Here is a 24,239-nt window from a genome sequence, read left to right as displayed (position 1 = left end):
TTGTGCGCGTGGGCCGCTATTTCCTACACCCATGGGATTCAATTTTTAAGGTGAAATAAGGGTAAAAATTGTTCAAACCCCAAAGACAAGAAAAAGACTATTCTGGCATGGTTTGTGCTTTTGACAAGACTTTGGATTTTTAAAAGTTTATTTTCCCCACAGACATCAGCAATTGAATGTTGTTAAATCATTACCTGATTCTCCATTCATTTGATGCAAAATCAAGCTTAACTCCATGAAAGCCTGAAGAATTGTTAAAATTGGGGTTAATAGGTGACAAACTAGGATATTTGTATTATGTTATTTTGAAAATATCTTAGTAATTCAGAATGGCCACATCTTGAAATTATCCTCATTTCCAAGGAAATTTCCAGGTGTAGTGTTTCTAAGAGATTTCTGGCTTATAAAGTGATTTCTTTCTCTGTGGAATCCTGCTTTGATCTTATCTTTAATAACATGTATTCACTGTGAAACAGTGTTCAAAACTAGGTGGAAACAAGTGTTTGGTATAAACTGAATTTTGTCCACAGTGGTCCACCTGATGAACTTGACTTTCTTCCCCCAACACCATTTCAAGTCTGCCTTCTAAAAGCCTTTAATGCTATTCAGCAAGCAGATTCCACCAAAGCCTTAGAGTCTTTCTCAGGGTGTGTTGGCTCTGCAATCACTGAAGTGCAAGCAATCATGTCATAAGAACAGTTCATCGCACAAAAACACACCATTACGTCAGTGCTGTGTAGACCATTTGGGTAAAGTTTAAATCAGCTAGTTTGCGTACTGCTAGCAGCCCATATCGCATTCTGTCTGAGAGACCAGATTTACAAATCTAGAACATAAAGCTGTTCCAAGCCTGTTCTGTAGTGCCATAGCATGAAGAAATAAAAGTAGAATAACAAAAAACCAAAATATTCATTACCAGTCAAGCTAGTTTCAGTGTTGGCCTGGCTTCATCTAGACTGCAACACCTCTGACATAGGCATGTCCAGTGTCTTTACATCAGACAGTACTTTGATTTAACTCAAGCCTCTAACTTCTCATTGATGCTGTATAAGTTGCTCTAAAATGACTTTTGCTATAAATAGCATTTGCACTGAAGCTAAGACAGCTGACATTACACAGCACACGAGTCCCTGCAGTGTTTCATGTGCAAGATGCTTCAGCTAGAGTAGTAGAGCATTGCCATGCTGTTCTGAACTGCACTCCAGGGCAGTTTGTGTTGTAATCCACCATACAGTCATTACTTCAATGCTGCACTATGATTCTGTCCTTTTCTCATAACTTGGCCTTTATTTAAAAATAAGTTTTGCAAGAGTAATAGCAAGTATATTGTTTAATTTTTTTTTTCTGTTTATTATTTGAAGGCATCCATTGGGCTGACACCTCGTATATGTGAGGTACTTATTTTTTATTTCACTTGCATTTGTTCAAGTAGTTAGATTTTCTTGATGGATTTAAAATTTGCATAAACTTCTGGTTTGTGCAGGGCCTCTTTTCAAGGAAGGATGATTACTCAGACCAGACAGCATCTTGCAGAGTAAAGGTCAGGTAAGTGTGTCACTGTTTTGGGCAATGCTATGAATGCTTTCAGCAACATGTTCCTGTAATCAAACAAAGTAAAGACTAGTTTATTTTGTTTCTGTTTTCTCAGATGATATCGTTTTGCAACAAGGGAGAGAACACAGAGGAAGAATGAGAAAGTGTTGATTTTAGTTTTCCATCTCAGTATAGTTCTTGGGATGCTGTCTGTTCACTTTTGTATAGACAGCTGAAATAGGAGTGCATTAAAAATTTACTTCCTGTTTGTTTAACTCTTAAATTTGAGCCATAATCCTACATTCCATTCTTATTAATTGTTCCCATTGATCTAATGAAGCATTATGTTTGGAAAACTGGGGATTTGAAGTCCCTGGTGTTAAAAAAGCATATTTTTTGAGTTTTCAAATAAAATACTGAATGCCTCTTGCTTCTTAGAAATTTGGTACTATGAGTTCTTTCTACGTGCACTGCATGGGAAGGGGCAGTAACAGAGATAATGGAAATAATGAATTAATTAAATTTATTATGAAAGATCTATGTAAGATTCAGGTAGCTACATTGTCTAAATATATGCTTTCTCTCTTTTTTTTATTGTGTATATTTAACATTCTTTTTTTTTTCTTTTCAGTTTTCTTGAAATCTATAATGAGCGTGTCCGAGATTTGTTAAAACAATCAGACCGAAAGAAACCTTACACACTTCGAGTCCGAGAACACCCTGAAACAGGACCATATGTACAAGGTGAGAGTGGGCGTCACAACTAGCATCAGAATTTTAAGTAAATGTGTATCAGGTCTTGTATGTATCTTTGTGTATGTTCCTTGCGTGATCCTAGTTGCTTCTACTCTTCAAGAGTTACTTTCCTCAAATATTTTGCTTGTTAATATGAACATGTATAATACACTGAAAGCTTTGCCTCTGTTATCCCACTGGGTGGATATCCTGCACTTTTCTGTTTGCCTTTCCAGGCATAGGTTGTGTGTGAGCCATAGTGTTTTGCTTTCTTTTGTTTTAAAGAAATTTTAATCAAGAAATCCAGCAACATCAGCTCTAAATAGGTTCTCCAGATCAGCTTAAGGTCCCTCCATACCTGTTTCAGTCCTTGGCAGCAGTATATATATAAAATAATAATAATAAAAAAGTAGATAAACCCAACTGTTTGATGTTGCAGGCCAGGCCATGTAAAGCGACTAAAATCTGTATTACCTGAGTGAGAACCCAGCAAGCTTCATTTTCCTTCATTAAACTGAAAAAACATAGGATGGGTAATGTAGGTGCATTATATGATTAAAAACATCATACACTTTTTAATTCACACTTGGAACAGCAGTCCCTCAGATGGCTTTGTGTTTTCTAGTGAATCATAGCTTTCAAATCAGGTGACACAGCAGATTAAAAAAAACCCACAGGTATTTTTTCCATTTCAGTTTTTGTACTTACAGTTCATTTTCACTTTTCATTGGTGCCTTCACTTCAAGGTCTTACATAGCTTTAAATTGGAGTTTGGCCATTGGTACTTCGTAAATTGATTAGCTCCCAATGTAAAGTTTGCCTGCTATATTGCCATTTATCTGACCAAAAACTGACAAAAGGCATGTGTATCTGTCATCATTTAAGCCCAGCTGTCAGCTAAGCACCACACAGCCACTGACTCACTACCCCCCACCCCCATCCCCCACTGTGGGATGGGGAGGAGAATCAGAAGACAAAGGTAAAAAAAAATCATGGGTTGAGATAAGGACAGTTTAACAGGACAACATGAGGGGAGAAGAAATTGCTAATAAAAGAATATATAAATCGAGTGATGCACAATGCAATTGCTCACCACCAGAACCCGATGCTCAGCCTGTTCCCAAGCCACGATCCCTCCTCCCAGCCCCCTGCCAGCTCCCCCAGTATATATACTGAGCAGGACATCATATGGTATCGAATATCTCCTTGGCTAGTTAGGGTCAGCTATCCTGGCTGTGTCGCCTCCTAGCTTCTTGTGAAAATTAACCCTGTCCTAATCAAATGCAGGACATTATCCACCCCTTATTCTATACCATCTACATCATTCCCAGATCCTACACTTTCCAGTTAATCACCACCACTTTTCCTGTCTTTGATAGATAGATGGATAGATATATATACACACATACACAGAGCTATCATTTCCTTAGTCTGTGGGCCATCCCTCTAATGTGTCCATTGAGTTCATTTAATCCATGACTTTAGGGCTCCATCTGTCCTAACAGTCTTTCAGGGCAGGAGAGATGGAGTGTGTGGTGTGTGATGTTGGATTTTTGCATGCTGCATCCAGAGCTCATGGCTGGTGTATTTGGTGCAGCCCATGCCCACGGTCTGCAGGTTGAAGATGATGATCTTGAGGAAGTTGCTGGGTGCCAGTTGCTGAAGCCAGTTCAAGTTCCATCACCACCGCACTTTGCTCGGTTCCATCAAAGTCCATCCTTCATTAATTTGGGTGATTCTTACTGTAATATCATTGATATGGCATATAGCAACTGCAGCAGTGATGACATACAGTGGCAGGGTTATTTAGTGATTAACATCATACAATTTAATTCCCTGGCTATTCTCACCCAGAATCAAATCCCCTTGAGGTACACATCAAAATTCCCCATCCTTCTGCATCATTCACCAAGTGCACCCAGGTCCTTGAGCAAAAGCAATCCCACAAATGGGTTTACCTTTGCCTGAGGCAGGAGTAACCCAGACTGTCTTCCCTAACATATTTTTCATGTGCACTACAGGGACTTTATCCTCTTCTACAGTATGTAAAAGTTCAAGTGCTTGCCTTGGTGGGTTTGTGGGAGTGTGATATAGTCAATTTGACAGGCCTCCCCATGTTTATATTTCAGCCATCGCCCTCCATACCACAGGGGCTTTAACCGCTCAGCTTGCTTAATTGCAGCACGTTTCACATGCATGGATAACTTGTGCAATAGTGTCCATGGGCAAGTCCACCCCTCGATCACAAGCCCATCTATATGTTGCATCTGTCCCTTGATGGCCTGAGGTGTCATGGGCCCACCAAGCCATAAATAATTCACCCTTATGTTGCAAGTCTAAATCCACCTGAGCCACTTCAATCTTAGCAGCCTGATCCACCTGCTGCTTGTTTTGATGTTCTTCAGTGGCCTGACTCAGGTACGTGGGCATCTAAGTGATGTACTTTTACAACCAGCTTCTCTAGCCAGGCAGCAATATCTTGCCGCAGTGGGGCAGCCCACGTGGGTTTGCCTTTGCGCTGCCAGTTGCTCTGCTCCCATTGCTGCAGTCACCCCCCCCAGGGCATTTGCCACCATCCATGAGTCAATATAGAGATAGAGCACTGGCCATTTTCCTTGATCAGCAATGTCTAAAGCTAGCTGGATGGCTTTCATTTCCACAAACTGGCTCAATTCACCTTCTCCTTCAGCAGTTTCTGCGACTTGTCATATAGAACTCCGTACAGCAGCTGCTCATTCCCAGTTAGACTCACTTCAGCTTCCAATACAGTTAGCTGCTGGGATTGCCCTGTCACCCCAAAAGTACAGATGGGTTCTGCCTCGTTATAGCTTGATGGCACCAGGGTACACTGCGTACCGGTGTCCACTAAAGCCTTATACTCCTGTGGGTCTGATGTGCCAACCCATCAAATCCACGCAGTCCAATAAACCTGGTTGTCCCCTTCTTCCACCTGGCTGGAGGCAGGGCTCCTCTAATCCTGGTCATAGTATTTGTTACTCGCTTTTTGTAAACATGAATCAGAAATCCCTTCAAGAGGATCAGAAGTGAGATCAGCCCTTCCACTCTGTCTGGGGAACTGCCCGCTGGAAACTGGAGCAGGATTTTTCCAGGAAGAATCCCCTTTTGTGATTGTTTTTCCTTGCAACTCATGTACCCGTGACTCTAAGGTTGAGGCAGGTTTTCCATCCCACTTCCTCATGTCCTCTCATGGTCATGCAGGTAAAACCACAGGTTACCCCATTGTGTGTACCTTCTGTATCTTCTCTCTTGAGCAGAGGAACACTTGCTCCTAATAGCTGAGATACGGGCCTGTACAAGTAGGGAGTAGGGCGTATCCTCTCTGAATTGCTGGAACTCCCGGGGCAGTTTCTCCACAGCCAAGATGCAGGCCTGTAAGGAGGAAGAGAGACTTCCTTCATATTGCTGGAGTTGGCCAGCCATTTCATCCACTGTTTGTCCCTCACCTTCTTTCCAGGTCATTACTGCCAAGGAGTTGGCATACGATGGTGGTGCCCTTTGTAGAAACTTCCACCACATGGGTTGTGTGCATTGGACTTCATCTGGTTCTGTGGGTAACTGCTCGTTATCTGGATCGTTATAAATAATCTCCAGCATGGCTAATTCCCTCAGGTACTGGATACCTCTCTCCATGGTAGTCCACTTGCCTTGGTGACATGTAACTTCTTCCCTGAAGGGGTACCTTTCCTTCATGTCTGACAGAAGTCACCTCCAGAAGCTGAGGGCTTGTGTCTTTCTTCCAGTCACCTTGTCAATGCCCCCTTCCCTAGACAGGGATCCCAGTGGCTTGTCTCCTACCCCCTTAATTCCAAACTACTGGGCCTGTTATCCCAGCATCGGAGCAGCCAGGTAACAATGTGCTCATCTGGATAGCAGCTGAAATCCTTTCATACATCTCACAGCTTGCTCAGGGACTGGGATCAGGCAATTATCTCTGGTTCTGCCTCTTCCTCCTGTCCTCTTGATGACCCTGGTTTACCTTCATCTTTCATTAAGCAAACTGGTTTGTTTTTTTTTTATTATTTCTTCTTCTGCATACGGGCAACTGATACCAGCACAGCTTGCTTCTCTGGTTCAGCTGCAGTGCCTGTCGCCAGGGCTGGGGTAGCTGCAGTGCTTGTCACGAGGGTTGGAATAGTCACAGTGCCTGTTGGTCTGTTTTCCCTCCCTTTCCCCTCAGGGTGCTGATTAATATCAAGCAGTGTTTGGTAGATACTGGCCAGGGCCCAGCACAGTGCAGTAAGTTGTGCCTTTTGGGAATAGCCACAGTGTTTTCCTTTCAAATATTATAGCACTTCATCAGGATCTTGTAAATGTTTGGGAGTGAAGTTCCAAACCACTGGAGGTGAGAAGTTCTCTAGATACCTGCCCATATTCTCCCACATGCCATGCCACCCATGACTGTCCAGACTTTCTGGATGGTATTCATAAAAAATTTTTGTGTAACCCTAAACAAGACCTGAGACATATTCAGAAGATATAGCAATAAGAGCATACTGGCTTCAACATCCCAAGCTTATTCAAAATTCTCAAAAGCTGTTGTAATTAGCCTGAAGGAGAAAGGGGAGGTGAAAGAGCAGGAGAAAGTATCCCCCCTGCCTCTTCCCCATAGATTGGGTGCAGTTACTAATAAATTTCAATAGAAGGCACCCGAGGTGTGGGTATGGCAACAATGCTGCATACAAACACCAGCTTAACCTCATGACCGGTGATACATCATAAGTCAACGTTACCCATTACAGCAAAATGGTAGTCCTGATCCCTGTCCCAAAGGTGATAAACATCACCACAGGGAATACATAGTGCATATGAGGATTTACGTAACACCACCATGTGAACAAGTGAACCAACATTGTGACCGGTGACTATTTAACTAATGTAAGAAATGCATATAACAATTTTGTTTCGACATGCTCTGGTCAGATCTGTCATTATCTCAACCCTGTGAGACCCACGTTAGGCTCCAAAAAGGACTATCAGATATCCCCTTGTCTACTTTGGGTCAGCTATCCTAGCTGTGTCCCCTCCCAGCTTCTTGTGAAAATTAACTCTATCCTAGCTGAACCCTGGACACTCTCAAAAAATCAGTGCACTAGTGCAAAATCATACAGAGTAGCTTTACAGTGGAGAACTGAAGGAAAAGCCTTTTCCAAACTGATGCAAGTACCAAAATTAGTGAGTTTGCTTAGAAAGTAAATGCATATATTTTCTTTTCAGTGTGCCTTTTATCTAGTGGACAGAATTCCAAAGTTGCCTCTGGTATCACTGACTCTGCAACTGCTTGGCTGGCCACCAAGTGGGTAGTAACACCTGGGGAGTAAGCATTTAGTACGCAAAGCGCATATCACAGAATTTTATTGGTCCTGTCACATCAGATCAAATACTGATTTATTCTGGCTTTTAAATAGAGTTCTCTCTGTTTGTTTTGTGAATTCCTTTTGTTATCTCCGGTTAACTTTTCTCTCTCTCTTTTTCTTTATCACAGCATTACATGTCAGATTGTTATCCTCACTTCAGAGATTAAGGCAAGGTGTGATAATAGATAGGGTGACTTGACTGTGTGACTGAATGGAGCCTGGAATTCCCAGCTCTCATTCACTCAGCACCTGCAGGATCCGTCATAGCTCATCTAACAACCAATGGTTGTTACCAATTCCTCCTCTCAAAATTTGAAATAAGCACTTGGAAAGTGTTGAACTTGCATGGTCCTATACACAAGGGACTATCTGGCATTATGGTTACTTCAGCTGTGCTTTCCCAGCACATCAGCATCCTGTTTAAAGAGAGTTGGAAAATAGATGAATTGATGGTCTCATTAGTATGGCAAACTTACCATTCTTTGAAAAGCAGATTCATAGACATTTGGCCTTTATTGAGGTCTTTCCAAGATTTTCTTTCTACCTGCTTGTTATCGAAGAACTTAATTGTTGGTGGAGTACAGATACTAATTATTTTCTTTTAGCAGCTGCTCCTTCACCACACAAGAAAAGGCCTTTAAACTGCTTCCTTCCTTGGCAATTTCCATCCCTTTTCTCAGGCCTTATATCTCCAGTGATTCCTTGGCTGCATATAATGGAGTTTCCTTGTTTTAAAAGAAAATGAAGTTATAGCTTCTGCCAGTGGGCTGGCTTGCCTTTTGTCACTATTTTGTCTTCATCTAGAACCTTCCAGGCCAAATCTGTCACTTCTTTTCCAGTTCTGCTTTTTTTGGTTGGTGGTTTGTTGTTTTTTTTAACTTAATTTTACCCCTTTTGTATAAGGATTTTATACTTAGACACAACTAAAAATTGAATGGAACAATTCTATGCTAGAGTTCTGAAATATCCCATAAAAGTTCCCAGTTGATTAGATTTTGAAAATAATAGGAAAGGATAGTGGAAAAAGATTAACCTAAAATATTATTTGCCAGCTTTGACCATATTTGTAAATCCAGTGTGAATACTTCATTTTAGAAGATTCTCTCCCTCTGTATCTTATGACAGCCTCCAAAAATCATTTTATTAATGCCTGTAAGAAAAATTTAATTTTCATGATAAATGTGATTCGCATTTTTAGAAAAACTGATCGTGTGCATGAAAAATGAAGTAATTTCGCTGCTGAAGGCATCATGGGGTGTAATTAGGTGCTGTTGTGAGACCATGTGAACAGAAGTGATTTCATGCTGATGAGTCAGTGGCTTAGGGCAACAGTCAGATGACATAGTTCTTTATTTAGGTATGTGTATATAAATATATATTAAAAATAAATATGTTTATGTACAGTTTACGCAATTAAGAACTGCAGCAGTTTGCTTTACTTGAGACAACCCTGCTGTCTTTTAGGGAGAGGGACTAATAAAGAAGGTGTGATTACATAGCTCCTTTTGGAACTGCACTCATTAGCTCACATCAAAAATAAGCAGCAGTGCGGAAGTCCAGAGGTCTTTTGAATGCAGGTGAGGAGTACAGTCAGCTTGATTTTAATAACATCAAATTCAAGAAAATGAAGCGGTTCTCAACACTGGTACAAAATGCCCTTCTCACCTGCAGTAATACATTGTTGCTATCATCAATTGCTGATCTCTGTAAGGAGTGCCTGCTATGTGCTGAAGTAGTCTTTGGCAGTTTTATACGTAGTCTCTCTCTGTGCAGGATCAGAACGCAACAATATTGTTTCCGATAGCTGGATGGCTGAGATCAGAATTATCAGCAAGCTTACTAGAAGGGGAGCTTGTTTTGTATTCTCCCTCTAGGCAATTTGCTGTATGGGAGAAGTAAAAATGGTGAACATCAGCAAAGCCCAGAAATTTTCCATTATTTTCCGTAGATCCTGTATGTTAAGGACTAGCATCTGTATTTGCATCATACTTCCTGCAAGCTATCAGCAATTTTAAGGTCTGCTGATTTTGATCAGAAGCTCCCCGGTGTACCATTAGTTTGTCAGTTGTATGGTTGGTGTTGATATTCAGAGTACAGTTAGCAGTGGATGAAGAACAGACAGAGAGGAAAATTGGAAAACTTAACCCCTCTAAGGATGCTTAGGTGCTCTGGACAATGCGTTTTCCATTTGCAAGTCCAGTCAGGAAGTCCTAACTCTGAACACTGGGTATTTTGAATAGTTTCCAGCCCATCATTTTTCCATGTAAAGGCTGTGAGATTGTAGCCTTTAAAATGCTGAAAGTGTTTCAGTGCTTTGGGTTGGAATTGTTTCAAACTTCTCCCTCACAGATGGTTGCACTGTTAAGGAATCAGCCTCTCTTAAATCAGGAAATGATGCAATCTATTTTGTTACCCTGAGAGATTTCTGAGGGAGATCCTTTCTTATTCCAAGGCAGATTTCTAGATGAGCAAGTGTTTTTGATCTTTCTATGGGACTTGAAAATTACTTTCTTTTTGTAGCAGCCAACAGAACACTTTGTCATTTCTTTTCAAACAACATTTACAATATTTCATTTACCTTATTGAAAAACTAAATGTTTTGAACTCTGTGCTAGAATCACTATTCTAGTAGTAATGGAAATGTAGGTAGGTAAGAATTTCTTCCATGCCTCCATTTTATAACTGGATTTTTATTCAGTTACATAAGACCCTGAAAAAGGGTCTGGGAAAACAATATATGATATTTTCCATATTCTAATCTTTGAAGATCCCAGTGCTGTTGGAAAAATAATGGCCCTCTTTCTCAAATGGAAAATGTGATGACTTCTGGAATTAATGTATTGTAAAGGGACACTAGAGAGCAGAAGAAATGCTTTTGTTTGAAAATCAGCCTATATTTTGTGTGTGTGTGCAAGTGCGCATGCATGCACACTACAGTTAGGGGGTTTTTTAAAAGTGTGGGTGATTCAAAAATCTTTTTTTTTCTTTATGTGTATCAGTTGTTAAAGGACTAAAACAAATTCCCATCTTTGGCTTAGATTTTGCTTTCATTTGAAATTAAGTAAGCTGTTATGATGTAAGTATAGACTCTCTCTAACAATGTCAGAAGGAACTTATTTCAGGCTGGTTGAATTTTATATTCATCTTGACTTACATTTTAGCAGTAGATAAATGATTTGATCCAAATAATCACATTTTTCAATACTCTGCCTTCATCCATGCTTTCGTGGCCTGCAATAAAACAAACCAAACCTAAATAAGTGTGTGTTTGTGTGAAGTAGCCCGGGATTCCAGCTGTGAGATAAAACATTCTGCAAAGGAGTGTTTTACTAGATACTGTATGACGAAGACTTGCTTCTCAATTCAGGTGGTTTTTTTAAGAGTCACTGCAGTACAGATGATAACTAATCATCACCATAAAATGCAAATGAGGCATATTAAACCGGATTTATGTGAAATACAAGCCTGTTGAGGTTGATTTTGCGTGTCTGCTGGAATTTGCAAGGGGCTGGCAGGTCCGCTACAGCACAGCAGCACACTGCCCTCCACTGGGGCCCTGTTAGTCACAACCACCACTCTGACACAGCAGGCTCTGCAATGCAGTATTTCTTTTATTTGTTTTCAGTGGGCTTTTTCCCCCTTGAAAATAAAATCAGATTAAAAAAAAAAAACAAACCTGAAAGCAGAAGATATCAAAAGGCCCGACGTTTCATATCATTATTTGGGTACCCTCTGGGGAGAAAAGAGCATGAAGACTTAGTGTTGCAGGCTGAAGCCTTGTTCGGTAAATGGTAAATATTCGCAGGGGTTGGTTCCTAATTCTGTTAGTTGCACGAGCAGAGCCATTATCCAGAAGCAATGGCAAAAAGCTTCTTTACAGGATCTGTACCCAGTTAGTAGCAGTGACACAGCTGAAAATTTCTTACGGAGTTTCAGTTATACTGTTTTTTAAATACCGTTGTTCTGCAGACAAGTTTGAAAAAGGTCTGTACTCTGAAGGTACAAGTCATTTTTTAAACTGATGTCACTGCATCTGAAGGATGGGCTGCAATTTTTTATTTTTTTTTTTTTTTAAATAAAATAGTTACTCTAGTTGAGAGACCACTTGTAGAACAGACTGGCATCGCAGCAGAACATCCTTATGCTTCTGATGTTGGGTAAATTGTTGGGTAAACTGACTGAAACTTCCTGAGAAAAATATGCATTTAACTCTTTTTAAATCTTTGGCAGGATTGACTCAACATTTAGTTACAGACTACAAGCAAGTTGTAGAACTTCTAGAAGAAGGAATAGCTAAAAGGTATTTTATAAAACAAACCAGCTCCATCTTTAACACATTTTTCACCATGTGTTGATTTCATTGATGTTTATTTTACTAACAGTGTTGCCAATGCTTTGTTGTGACAGGATATCAGATTTGCTGATCCTGTACATGACGTGCACATAAGATGTTACCTATCCTCATATTATCCCCAGCAAGAGCTACAAGCACTCGTGAAGTTGTTTCTTCAAAACTGATCCTATGCTGACTTACCCACAAAATTCAACCATCTATCTGGGATAAAAAATGCATGCCAGGGAAACGTTTTGGTGTAAACAGACTTCCACTTTTCTCCTCCACTTGCTCATGACACTTTAGACTGTATAGCTTTCAACTCGCTTGTTAGTGTAACTTAGTGATTTAAAACTGCTGAAAAGATAGTGTATTTTTATTTAATTTCTAAAAATATTTGTCTTATAATTATTTGCTTTAATTTTTATAAGTATTTTTTAAAGTTCTTAGTCCAAATCATGCACGTTCGCTATGAGAGAACTGTGGGAATTGGCACACTAGTGAAGCCAATGATTTTGGCTCTCAGTAGTCAAGACACTTTTTTACTTTTTTGACAGAGAGCCTTGGATACCAATGCAACTGCCATTACAGTGATAGAAAAGAGTTATATTTGAAAGGATCCTCCAAATACAAATCACAGTTCCAAAATTGGTGTTAAGTCTTATCATAGGAGAGGTTGAGATTTTAGATATCAGTGATGCTGGGAAGTAAATAAAAAACTAAGCTGCGTTATCACATAAACATAGAATATACAGCAGGATTAAGTTTTGATGCTTCTGCTTGTAGTGATCAATAGATGCAACTCTACGGTAAGAGGAGAATTTTTCAGAATAACAGCAAAATTCCAGTCTGTCTACTAGTGTAATCCTACAGTTGTCTCATTGCTAAGGAAGTAGAAGATGTAGAGAAAACTAAATCAGAGGTTCATTACTTTGTGTGTAAGTTCTTGTGATGCTGAAGTTTTAAATTTTGTCACTTGCATGAAACTAAGCAACTTCTTTTTCTGAGTAACTGTTCAAAAATTTATTTGGAATATACAGGAAACTCCTTTTTACCTATAGTCTTTATTTTTATGAAATATTCTGCAGAGCATTTATTAGCACATTATAAAAGCAAACAAACTAATTTAAAACATCCGCAGTCTGGGAAATTGTGTCAAATGGACATCAGCAAGATCTTAAGGATAAAGGTGGGGAACAGGTTGCAGTTGCCCCATACAGCTGGAGGCAGGAGAGGAGCAGATGGGGCATGATGGTTCCAGGTCTGGCTATACAGGAAAGATAAGAGAGGAAGCTCCCCTTGAACATGGGTGGTGCCTTTCATGGGGGAGAGGGCAGCTGCTGTACTAACAACAAGCAGAGTTTACTGGAGGCATTTTTTTTTCTATCAGTTTTTTTATCAAGCCATCTCTAGCCCTGCTCTGGTTGCACCTGTCCATTATAAAATAAACAAATATGATTTTCAGCATGCAGTCATTGTTTTTGTTGTAACTTTCAGTGCTATTATTTTTTTTTATCTTAATGCTTTGCAAGACTCAGTCTCAAATGCTTAAGAATAAAATTTTCGAAATGCAGGAAATACAAATTTCCAAAAGCATAGCTCTTGTGCTCTGTAAAGCAAAATAACCAACGAATCTAGATAATGTTATTACAACAGCTAAAAATATTAAAATGTACACTACGTGCCACAGTGAAATAGAATATATGAAAAACTAACACATACATTCTCCCCTAAAAATGCTCACACGGGTTGTGAGCAGTTGAGATGTGAACTTGCCCTCTAATTACCCTGCGTATTGTTGGAGGTGAGAAGCAAGTACTAACACTTCCTCCTCCAAATCCTGGGGCACTTTCTATTTCTCTTTTGTGTTATAAACTTAAGTGCTGTTCTTTTATATTCTCTGCCCACTGTAGAGCTGTTTGCTGTCTTCTGCCCTTTACCTATTTGTTTATCTTCCTCCTCCAACGTCTGGAGACTAGCTCGCATTCTCCTGCTTCCTCAGCTTAGGCTCACTTATAACCATGATGCACTAGACTGCCTGTAGCTTTTGGTGCCTGCTGACTTGGCTATGGAGGTGTAGGACGCAGTGAGCAATAGAGAGGAGAGTCCTGGCTTTGGCCTCCTGCGGCAGGCGCTCAGCGTCGTCCGCACAGCTGCGGCTCTCTAGTGCAACTGGTCTCTGCAGTACTCTGACAGCTGGGCTCATAACAAAAACGTGGTTCCACAGTCCTTTTCTCCACTACTAAAACTGCCTGATGTTGTTGAGGGTAAGCTTGGCAAAACTGATGCTAAAGGCTGCGCGTATAGCCAATATTCAAGGCAAGCTACAAGAGTGACAAAGGAAAAGACCTGTGACCTGGCTTCTGCCCTAGGCAAAACTCGGCTTTCTTTGGGTTTGTCTAATCAAAACAACAACAAAGAAAGTAGAATTTCCAAAAGTTTATGTAACAGAGACAGTGGGAGAGTGCCACTGCTCCTTCTCTTCCTGTGCCTGGTACCTGCTAGCCGGAGTGCAGTGGGTCAGAGGGCTAGAGCTGGATGACTAGTCTGTCCATGTGGTAAAGCCAAGGAAGTGCTACAGTAGTGAATTACAGTATTCGTTTGGTACTCACATGGGTAGATTGGCTAATCTCATCGGAATCCTCTAACAGCGTAAAACTACTGTGTCAGCACTGTGACAGAAGGGAGCCCCAGAAGTGGTGTACAAACCTTTTTGGACCCTTTGAAGTGCCAAGAAATAAAGATGGGGACAATATGGAGAAAATGTACTTGGCCAGTACATTCAGTGGTGTTGGGGATGAGCTGTACGATGCTGTTGCTGGCTGTACTTCTCTGCTGTGTTCTACCCTTATGCAACACCTGACACCTGTGCTGTAAGGCTGCTTTAAGGTATTTCTTCAGAGTGCTGCTGGTGGACAAAAACACCTCTAACTGATCCTTGGTTTCCACCCTTCCAGGTCCTCTGCCAAACACACTGTTATCAGATCCAAGAACACAGCCTACCATATTCTCCAAGTTTCATATTCCTTCATCTTCATTTATCTGCTGTATTTGGGGTTTTTTTTGCTTTCCCGGAATACAGGGAAATAAGCCTTTGTAATTGAATGGTTTGTTCTTCTTTCTAGAATCACAGCAGCTACACATATTCACAATGCCAGCAGCAGATCCCATGCTATCTTCACCATCCACTATACTCAGGTTAGCTAAAAATAATCCAGCTTCCTTTTCACTCTCCAGAAGCATTGTTCAATGTGTTGTGCATTGTTTACTTGTCACTGTTTTGTGCTGTTTGTAATAATCTCGGTGGAAGCTGTTACTTATTTCCTTTGGATCACACTGCAGATGTGTTACGCTTCCTACACCGCCTGACGTGTTGAGTGTTTATTGAGTGTGTTCTTGTTCCTTTATGCAAGCTTATAGTCAGAAGTGATGCCAAACACTCACTGTAAAAAGAAATGTTTAAAGTCTTCATCAGCCCTTTGAAATGCAATACCCCTTCTAGGATGCTGTGAAAATTGCATGTGAATATGTTTGAAGTTACGTTTTGTTACACTTGTTTAGGATCCTTAACTGAAGTATAACATTAGTTTAACACTTACCAAAATTTTGTATCTGTCCAGCTTTTCAGATGTGCTCATCTCTTTAGCATTTGGCACCCAGTACTCTCCCAGAGACAATGCACCCTTTCTCTGGAGGAATTATATCCTTCCCTGGCAGGGAAGTTGTTTAGTGATCCAATAGACCTTTTCTATCTCACACTTCTAACATCCTGTAATCACAGAACATTTGGGGGTATTTTTCAGTAGTTTCACAAAAGACCTTTGGAATACGTTAGTGGAAAATAACTCTGCAAGATCTACAAGGAAGCCTTTCACAGTCACTAGGCAGTAAAGGTTTTTTTCAAGAGGAAGTAGGCATAAGAGGGTAGTTTCTCTGATGGGTGAGAAAGCTGTTGAGTTAATGGTTTGAACATAGTCAGTGGGTCAGAGTCACAAAGAAAGGCAGTGAGACAGTCATATGTACAACTCAGTTTCAATAAGAGTGCACATCTATTTTATTTTCATTAATTAAGAGGAATAATCTTCCTTATTTATATTTTTCTCTTCAGGCTATATTAGAAAACAATCTCCCTTCTGAAATTGCAAGCAAGATCAATTTAGTGGACCTTGCAGGCAGGTAATAATATACTGAGGGGCAAAAAGGTAATTTTCTCTAAAGATGCTGGTAGTACTGCCTTAAAAGATGAAATTTAGTATTTTCAAACTTCATTAAACTAACAATAAGCCTGACTTTTTTATACGATAACAAGGAATACTGAGCTAATATTGTCTCTGTCATCTGTTCTTCTGTATTGGGTATTGGATTTCACTGGGGAAGGGAATTCCTGGGTCCTCAGATCCAATACTGTTCTGTTGCATACATTTAAGGTAATTCCATTCAACCCTGTATTCTTATTAAGTGGCTTTTCCAGTAGCTATTGTTGGAATTACCAAATCTGAGCTTGAAAAGAAAGAGAAAAAAAGGAATGTATTCCTCATGGCTGCCTAGCATGGGTGGAAGAAAATAGTCGTATCTCACTGCTTATGTTGTTCATGTTCCAAATGTTCCTAAGTCTCTGATCTTAACTATGCATTTCAGTGAGGAACATGTGGTTATGCTGGATATGATAGAGAACAGAAAGATGGAAGTTGTGCTGAAGATGTATAGAACAGTTGGAGAAGAGGACATTTTTCTTTCTCAAGAACATAAATCACCATGCATGTCTGAGCAGAGAAAGTAGTGTTGAGGGGATATACAGACTTTTGCACTGAGCCTGTCTACCCTTGTTGTGAAATGTATGTTTAGGGTTTTTTTTTTTAATTCAGAACCACTATGACTGGGTTGCACAGTTCAGGGTTGAATTTATGTTTTGATGGGTCTTTAACAGTAGTTTGCACCAATGGCCTTTGCTCGTGGTTGTTTCAAAGCATATGTGTTTTTTTAATTGCAAAGTTTGCAACTTCTGTTTTCTTGTATGTCAGGAAAATACATAATGTTTTCATATTTATTGTATGTTAATAATTAAGCATTTTTGTTTGGTTTGCAATGTCTTTTCCATGCTTGTGTTCTACAGCGAAAGAGCTGATCCCAGTTACTGTAAAGATCGAATTACCGAAGGTGCCAATATTAACAAGTCGTTAGTTACACTTGGAATTGTCATCTCCACTTTAGGTGAGCACAATAGTTCTTTATATTGAAGGGTAGTGATAAAAGCATAGGACTCACTTACCATGTTTATCTATATTTACAACAAAAAGCTGAACAGAACAGCTATGTGGCATCTTCATAAATTGTAATGATATCTAAGAAAATTAAATATCAATGACAGAAAAAGATAAACCCTTTCCTGAGCTCTGTGGTACTTCTCCTTCAGCACAAAATTCGCAGATGTTCAGCAGCTGCCAGAGCATAAACACCATAACTAGTGAGGGGGAGAGCAGTCATGCGGACAGTCCTTCCACAGGCAGCATCAGTGGGACCAGGCGACCGGCTTATATCCCGTACCGTGACTCCATCCTCACCTGGCTTCTGAAGGACAGTCTGGGGGGCAACTCCAAGACCATTATGATTGCTAGTGAGTTTGGTTTCTATTCATTGTTAACATTTTGCACTACATTACCCCCTTAAAAATACATCTCTACTATAGTGAGAAGACAACTATATCACTTAGAATCTGTCCTTGTAAAGATTTTCAGAAATACTTCATAGGATGCTCAAGAAAATTGAAAGGCATGCTGATTGTGCATGAAGTTAAGCTTAAGAGCCTTTCCAAGATCATAGCTTTGATTTAAAGTGATTTATTCGGTTATAAATACAATCTTGAGAAGACATTCTCTGTGAGCTTGATGAAATATCCCTAAGGATATTGTTGATTTTGGTTTTTAAAGAAGCAAGGCTAAAAAAATCCACCTTTTGAAAACTGAATGGTTAAACTGATTACTGTTTAAAATAGTGTTTCTTTTCTATTTGTTTTCTGTCTGTAGCTATCTCTCCTGCCAGCTCCAGCTACAATGAGACCATGAGTACTTTGAGATATGCTTCAAATGCCAAAAATATTATTAACAAGCCTAGAGTGAATGAGGTGAGGCCTTTAGTTCTGCTTTTTATTCTTGTTCCATTTTGTTGTATGTATTATTTAAGGTTTATTCAGTATATCAGCTCTTTGAATAAAATTCATACCTCTTTTTCCCATGTTAATGAGAGCTAAATAGGAGCCTGGATATTACAGAAATAATTTCCTTGATCCCCTGCAGCTTAAACCATTTAGAATTTCACACCTATTTTACATTCTTCATCTCTGTCCATTGAGTTTCAATCCTCCTTCTCTTTGAACTGTTATGACATGTATGTTTACCCTATGTCTTTATCCTAAATATTGGCAGAGTTAAAGATCTGTTGGGATTATTTGTTACTATTTAACCTGTTACTGTAAGTGCATAACCCTTGCAACCCTTCCTTTTGGCATGTTAAATGAACTCTGCTAAGGTTGCAAAGTCAAGAATTCAAAAGTTAATACGCCAGGCCTAAGGTAGTCTATGTAGTCTCAATTTGTCTTCTTTTCAGTACACAAAATTATGAAACCTTTAAATACATGGGAACAATTTTTTCCATAGAACCCCAGCTTCATACATTGCACAAAATATGCCTGTTCCAGGTATGAACTCTGACTGTATGGCAGATTCATCTGTTTGATTGTGCAGGGGTCCTTCACAGGCTGCACAAGTTAAAAGGTGGCAGGATATTAAGGGGAGACTCTGGTGCTGCCTTGGAGGACTGGATTCTGTTGCTGCCCCTGCTACAGCATTCTTGTTCAGTGCTAGTCCAGATGCTTAAAGCAAACTTTCAATGTGTGCTTGTTCCTCATTCTCCACCCTTACCCCAAGTCCATATTTATCAAATGGGAAAAACGTAAACTCTCTCAATCAAAGACGTGCTGTTAAAACAGGCTGATTAGAAGTTGTGGAGGTTTTAGATGCTACAGTGATGAGAACCAGCATAGAAAAATCCATGGGGAAATGCATAATTCTGTCTTTTGTCACAGAAAAATTCAAATAGCATGTAATAATCAAGATCTATGATCACATATTCTAGAAATATAAAACTCTTGAGTTGCTGCTCTTTAACTGAGCATTCTTCACCTGGCATTCTGCACGAGGCTGCTATCCTACAGTGATCATATAACTAAAGGACTGAATCACAGTGTATCCATTGAAGGGGACTGAATTGAGGTTTCAAAAAAGTCTTGATTCCAGCATTTCCTAATCTTTAAGCAGTTGACTTTATAACTTTAGTAGTGTTCTTTTGTGATTTGGCCTGGGTATATCAAGATTTTATCTGTGGATAAAAGGGTAGAATCATAGAGATGTACTTAATTTATTTGCTTTCCTAATGATACTCTCTTAAATCTTGGGCAGAAGGAAACCCTTGTAATCCAAGGTTTCCTAAATTTAATTTGTGTCCGTATTACCAGTACCTATAACTAGTTTTTAGACATCACTAGTAGCAGCAATAGTGTGTTTGGTTTTGGCAGCAGCATTTTTCAGCTCTGTGACAGGTCACAGGCAAGTAAACACAGTCCTCCTGGGTTAGCCTCTTGTTACATACAGCCTCTCAGTCTCCCAACTTGTGTGCCCATCACTCTCTTGCACAGCCCATGCTAGACCCTTAACTCCATCCCTTCAGCTAGCTGCCTTCTTCCCCTCACTGCAAATTGACCTGAGCCAAAGTGTCACTGGCAGCCCAGAAAACGTTGACCCTTGACTCAAGAGTTTCCCTGAACTGTCTACAAAAAGCTGGTTTCCAGAAACTGCCTGTGCAGTGGTGCTTACTCTGAAAGTGAGATAAATGCCTCCACACAAGCAGGTTGGAAATGCTTTGTGTATCAGCTGCAAGGGCTTTTAATACCATGGTTGGTGACATTCTGACTTAGTCTCCTCTAGCCTGATTTTCTTCTCTGCATGACAGAAATAAGAGCATTTTTCTGACCTGATTGGACTATTTGGAAGGTAAATCTGTAAAAGTAGTGATGTATCTAGCTATTGTCATGACAAGAACAAATACTATGGTAGGTCTGTGTTCAGAAAAGAGATGGAACAAAGTTTATGGGAAAAGAGAACCTGTCAAAGACGGGAACCACTTGCCCCTAGGCAGTACATCCCAGGGGCCTGGCACAGTGGAGCAAAGAGTACTGCTGTGAGTGTGCCTGTGCTCCTTTCCTCCTGGCTCTTGGAACAGCTCTGAATTGATTTCTTTAGCTAGAATTTGTTAAAGAATGATTTTTCCAACACCTGTGTCTCAATGTTTCAGGATGCAAATGTAAAACTGATCAGAGAACTGCGAGAAGAAATTGATAGGTTGAAAACTATGCTGATGAGCTTTGAACTGGTACGTAGGAACTCTTCCCAGCTGGAGCTCTAATGGTGCTTTGGGTAGCTACAGTAGCTTACTTTCATCTTAGCTGTTTATTGTTCCATGTTTATTGTAACTGGAGGGAAATTAAACTGTTCTCTGAGTGATTTCACAATTATTATAAGGCTAATTGCATTTCTGTCATTTCTCCTTTTTCTGGCATTAAATTCATAATCCTGAAGTATAAGCAGTTGTGTAATGATTAGAAAGGATTTCCTTGCCTGTCTTTCATGGAGTTGGATAGTTTTGTTGTCCAAAAATATAATGAAATAGAAAAATTTTATTTGTAGGGATATGGCAGCACCAAGACAGTACAAAATAATAATCACTGATGTAATTTCCCTGCCAGACTTGTTACAATCCTCTATCCCCAAAAAGTAAACTGGTATACCTCAACAGTATTTTGGAGGTTTCACCTTGCCTGCACATTCTGTCCCCCAAAAGAAGTTGTGAACATCTGTGAGCCCTCACAATACAGCTGACACTCTTTGTGGTTTTCTCCTTTGGAATAATAATAGCATCTTGGTTTTCCATGCCATGGAGAGCATGTTTTGCTGGGAGAGACTGGAACTACAGGATTTATTTACACAGAAGTATTTCTCTGTTAATACTCTTTCACCAGTTCGAAATAACTTGCATGCACTAGCTAGAGAGGTGTAGGCTAGGTGCTAGAAGGCAGCATCGAATGTCTGTGTATTTTATCTTTCCTTCTCCTGAGTTCATCTCCTTGAAATTCTGGAGAGTGTAAGAACATGCCTGCTGGTTGTGAATAAGGAAACTAACATGTAGATCTTGGTGGCTGCTGTTTGTACAGAGGAATTCCAGTCCTTCTTGGAGTGATGACAGGGATGGAATTCTGACCGAGCTGGTTCTTCAGAATGAAATGAAGGTTTGTCTGATCTATTTGATGCTGTAAGTCTCTCCTGTTTCACTGGGCTGGGGAGATAGCATTGCCATAGTTCTGAAATGATAGTGAAAATGTTTTTGTCCTAATTCTTTCCTGTTTGCTCTGAATATGCAGGAAACTGCCATCCTTAATGCATGTGTCATGGTTTAACCCAGCTGGCAACTAAGCACCATGCAGCCACTCGCTCACTCCCTGCCCCAGTGGGATAGGGGAGAGAATCGAGAGAAAGAAAAAAAAAAGTAAAACTTGTGGGTTGAGATAAAGACAGTTTAATAGGACAGAAAAAGGAAGGGATAATAATAATAATAGATTATACAAAACAAGTGATGCACAATACAGTTGCTCACTACCCGCTGACCGATGCCCAGCCAACCCCCGAGCCGTGGTGTCCCCTGGCCAACTTCCCCAGTTTATATACTGGGCATGGCATCATATGGTGTGGAATACCCCTTTGGAACATTTGGGTCAGCTGTCTCAGCTGTGTCCCCTCCCAGTTTCTTGTGCACTCCCAGCCTCCGCTGGCAGGGCAGTATGAGAAGCTGAGAAGTCCTTGACTTGGTATAAACACTGTTTAGAAACAACTAAAACATCAGTGTGTTATCAACATTATTCTCATACTACATTCAAAACACAGCGCTATACCAGCTACTAGGAAGAAAATTAACTTTCTTCCAGCTGAAACCAGGTCAGCATGTTGGGTGCTCTCTACCAATTTGTGATTAAAGTCTCATGTCCTTAATTGGATACTGTCCATTGCCTATCACTAAGTCTGCACTATCTACTCCTTGTTTGAAAGCTGTCTCAATATATCACAGTAGTTCATTATACAGAGCCTCTGTCTTCTAAGATTAAACTCCTCCAATTTATTTAAAGGAAATTATTGTGCAGTCACCAAATTACTAAGAAGATTTGATCACTGGTGACCTGGAGAGGTTTTGGAGATCTTAATTTTAAGTTTTGCTTAAAGACAGGCAAAATAACTAGTTGTCAGAAAGATATATGTTCATGCTATTTGGGGAATGAGTCTTCAATAGATTAAACCTACTCCACTAGGTGGTAGTACAGTTTTTACTAGATTTTTTTTGTTGCCACAGAAATGTACTGCAATTAGAAATACACCAGCATTGCAAGTGGTGAAAGAATTTTGCATCCAGTAACTGGAAAAAAATGCTGTTCATTCTGCAGAAATTTATGTATGAGAAAAATTAACCTGCTTAGTAAGTAAAACAGTTTCCCCTCCTATTCTTTAAGATTGAGCAGTTGACCAAAGACTGGACAAGTAAGTGGACAGACAGGAAAGCCATTATGGAAGAATACAGTGTGGACATCAACAAAGAAAAAGCTGGAGTAACAATAGATTCTAGTTTACCTCATCTAATGGCCATGGATGATGATATCCTCAGCACAGGAGTGGTGCTGTATCATCTCAGGGTGAGATATTGTCACTTGTCTTATTTTTCCCTTGAATTTGAAAACATTTATTTTCTTTGGAAACAGAGAGTGGTTAAGATGGCATTACAACAACAGCTATCAAAAAGTAAAGGCCACAGTCCACAAGACACAGATAACGGGGAAAAAATTAAAAGATGATACCTGAAAATGGAGGAGGATAAGAATTCATATATGGAATAATAAGTTGACCTCTTATGAATGCACGTGCAAACTATTTGATAATGTATCATAAGCAAAATACTCAAATTAGGCATTAGTAGTTTGTCCACAAAGCATGAGGACAGGTCTGTGTGTGTGCGTGTGTAAACGTAAAGGATGGTGCTTAAAGTATACCAGACATACTGGTCCAGATTTTACTAGGTACTTGTATGCTTGAGACTGGAATACTTGTATATGTGTAGATCAAAGATAAAAGTAAGCTTTAACAAGCACAAGCTCACTTTGACAATGACTTCTATATATTGCTCTTTTAACCCCATGAGGCCTGCCAAGTGGATTCCAGGTGTGTAACTTGAATGCTAATTACTTGTGATCCCACTTGATTGGCTATTTTCCAGTATCAGGTAGAAATCCTGCCCTCATAGATACTGTTTTGCTGTGTAGCTGTTCATTTAAGGCACCAAGGAGCTTTCATAACATTGTATGTATATTACTCCACATTGAGGCTTATGATATACATGGCTAGGTTTTAGGGGATTTTTTTTTTTTTTTTTAATAAGTCAGTGCTAAGCTGGACTTTAAGTTTTTAATGTTGTTTAAATTAATGGAAATTACTGAAATATTGATGCTGCTTAACGTAAAAGGAATGATGAATGGGTACCTCTACAGAAATGCACTCATTAGTAAAAAATGTGTTAAATGTGTTAAACATGGTTGAAAATCATCTATCTGTCTACTAATAAAATATCTTAATCCAAATCTAGGTTTTGTGCTACTTGATATAGTTTAGGGACATGGGATTTTTTTTTTCCTTTAAAAAGCTGCAACAAATATTTGAAACAGAAATCATGCTGCTGTTCATCATGTTGAAAGAGAAACCTTACTAATTTTCTTCATGCCAGCACAAAGAAATTGTACCAAGTAATAATCAGGGACCAAGTAATAATGTCCAGTGCTGATGAACATGCAACTTGATTACTCAATCCTACATTAACATTAAATATTTATTAAAAGTAATTGCTACTACTTAAATGTCTTTCCATTATGTGCCATTTTGGAAACAGCAAATTTTTTCACATACTAATTTTGACAACACCTGAAGTAATTTAAAGATATTCATTTTAATGGAGAACCCTAGTTTGAAGGGTCACCTTCTATAGTCATTAGTATCTCTGTCACACTAACATCTTTGTCCCGTTTCTTTGCTCCTAGATGCTGCCTTTTCTTTTCTTTGTGCTTTGCACCTTTTAGACTCTGGTGTCTATTACCTTCATCTGAACAGCAAGAAGGTAAAACA

General features: G+C 39.6%; 1 protein-coding gene across 1 annotated transcript in view; it reads left to right on the top strand.

The window, feature by feature from the left end:
• The window catches only part of STARD9 (StAR-related lipid transfer (START) domain containing 9), a 117,186-nt gene that overhangs the window by 52,597 nt on the left and 40,350 nt on the right, over nt 1–24,239 (top strand). The window contains exons 5-16 of the mRNA XM_010580190.1: nt 1,362–1,394; nt 1,484–1,545; nt 2,165–2,277; nt 11,874–11,943; nt 15,102–15,174; nt 16,085–16,152; nt 17,090–17,187; nt 17,390–17,590; nt 18,000–18,097; nt 20,323–20,400; nt 21,239–21,313; nt 22,583–22,762. Coding sequence (XP_010578492.1) covers nt 1,362–1,394; nt 1,484–1,545; nt 2,165–2,277; nt 11,874–11,943; nt 15,102–15,174; nt 16,085–16,152; nt 17,090–17,187; nt 17,390–17,590; nt 18,000–18,097; nt 20,323–20,400; nt 21,239–21,313; nt 22,583–22,762 — 1,149 coding nt within the window. The remainder of the gene's footprint in view (nt 1–1,361; nt 1,395–1,483; nt 1,546–2,164; nt 2,278–11,873; nt 11,944–15,101; nt 15,175–16,084; nt 16,153–17,089; nt 17,188–17,389; nt 17,591–17,999; nt 18,098–20,322; nt 20,401–21,238; nt 21,314–22,582; nt 22,763–24,239) is intronic.

This window comes from Haliaeetus leucocephalus, unplaced genomic scaffold, assembly GCF_000737465.1.
Source record: "Haliaeetus leucocephalus isolate CR32 unplaced genomic scaffold, Haliaeetus_leucocephalus-4.0 Scaffold696, whole genome shotgun sequence".
In the NCBI taxonomy this organism is placed as follows: domain Eukaryota; kingdom Metazoa; phylum Chordata; class Aves; order Accipitriformes; family Accipitridae; genus Haliaeetus; species Haliaeetus leucocephalus.
Note: the sequence above shows the minus strand (reverse complement) of the source record. Positions and strands in the feature narration are given on the sequence as shown.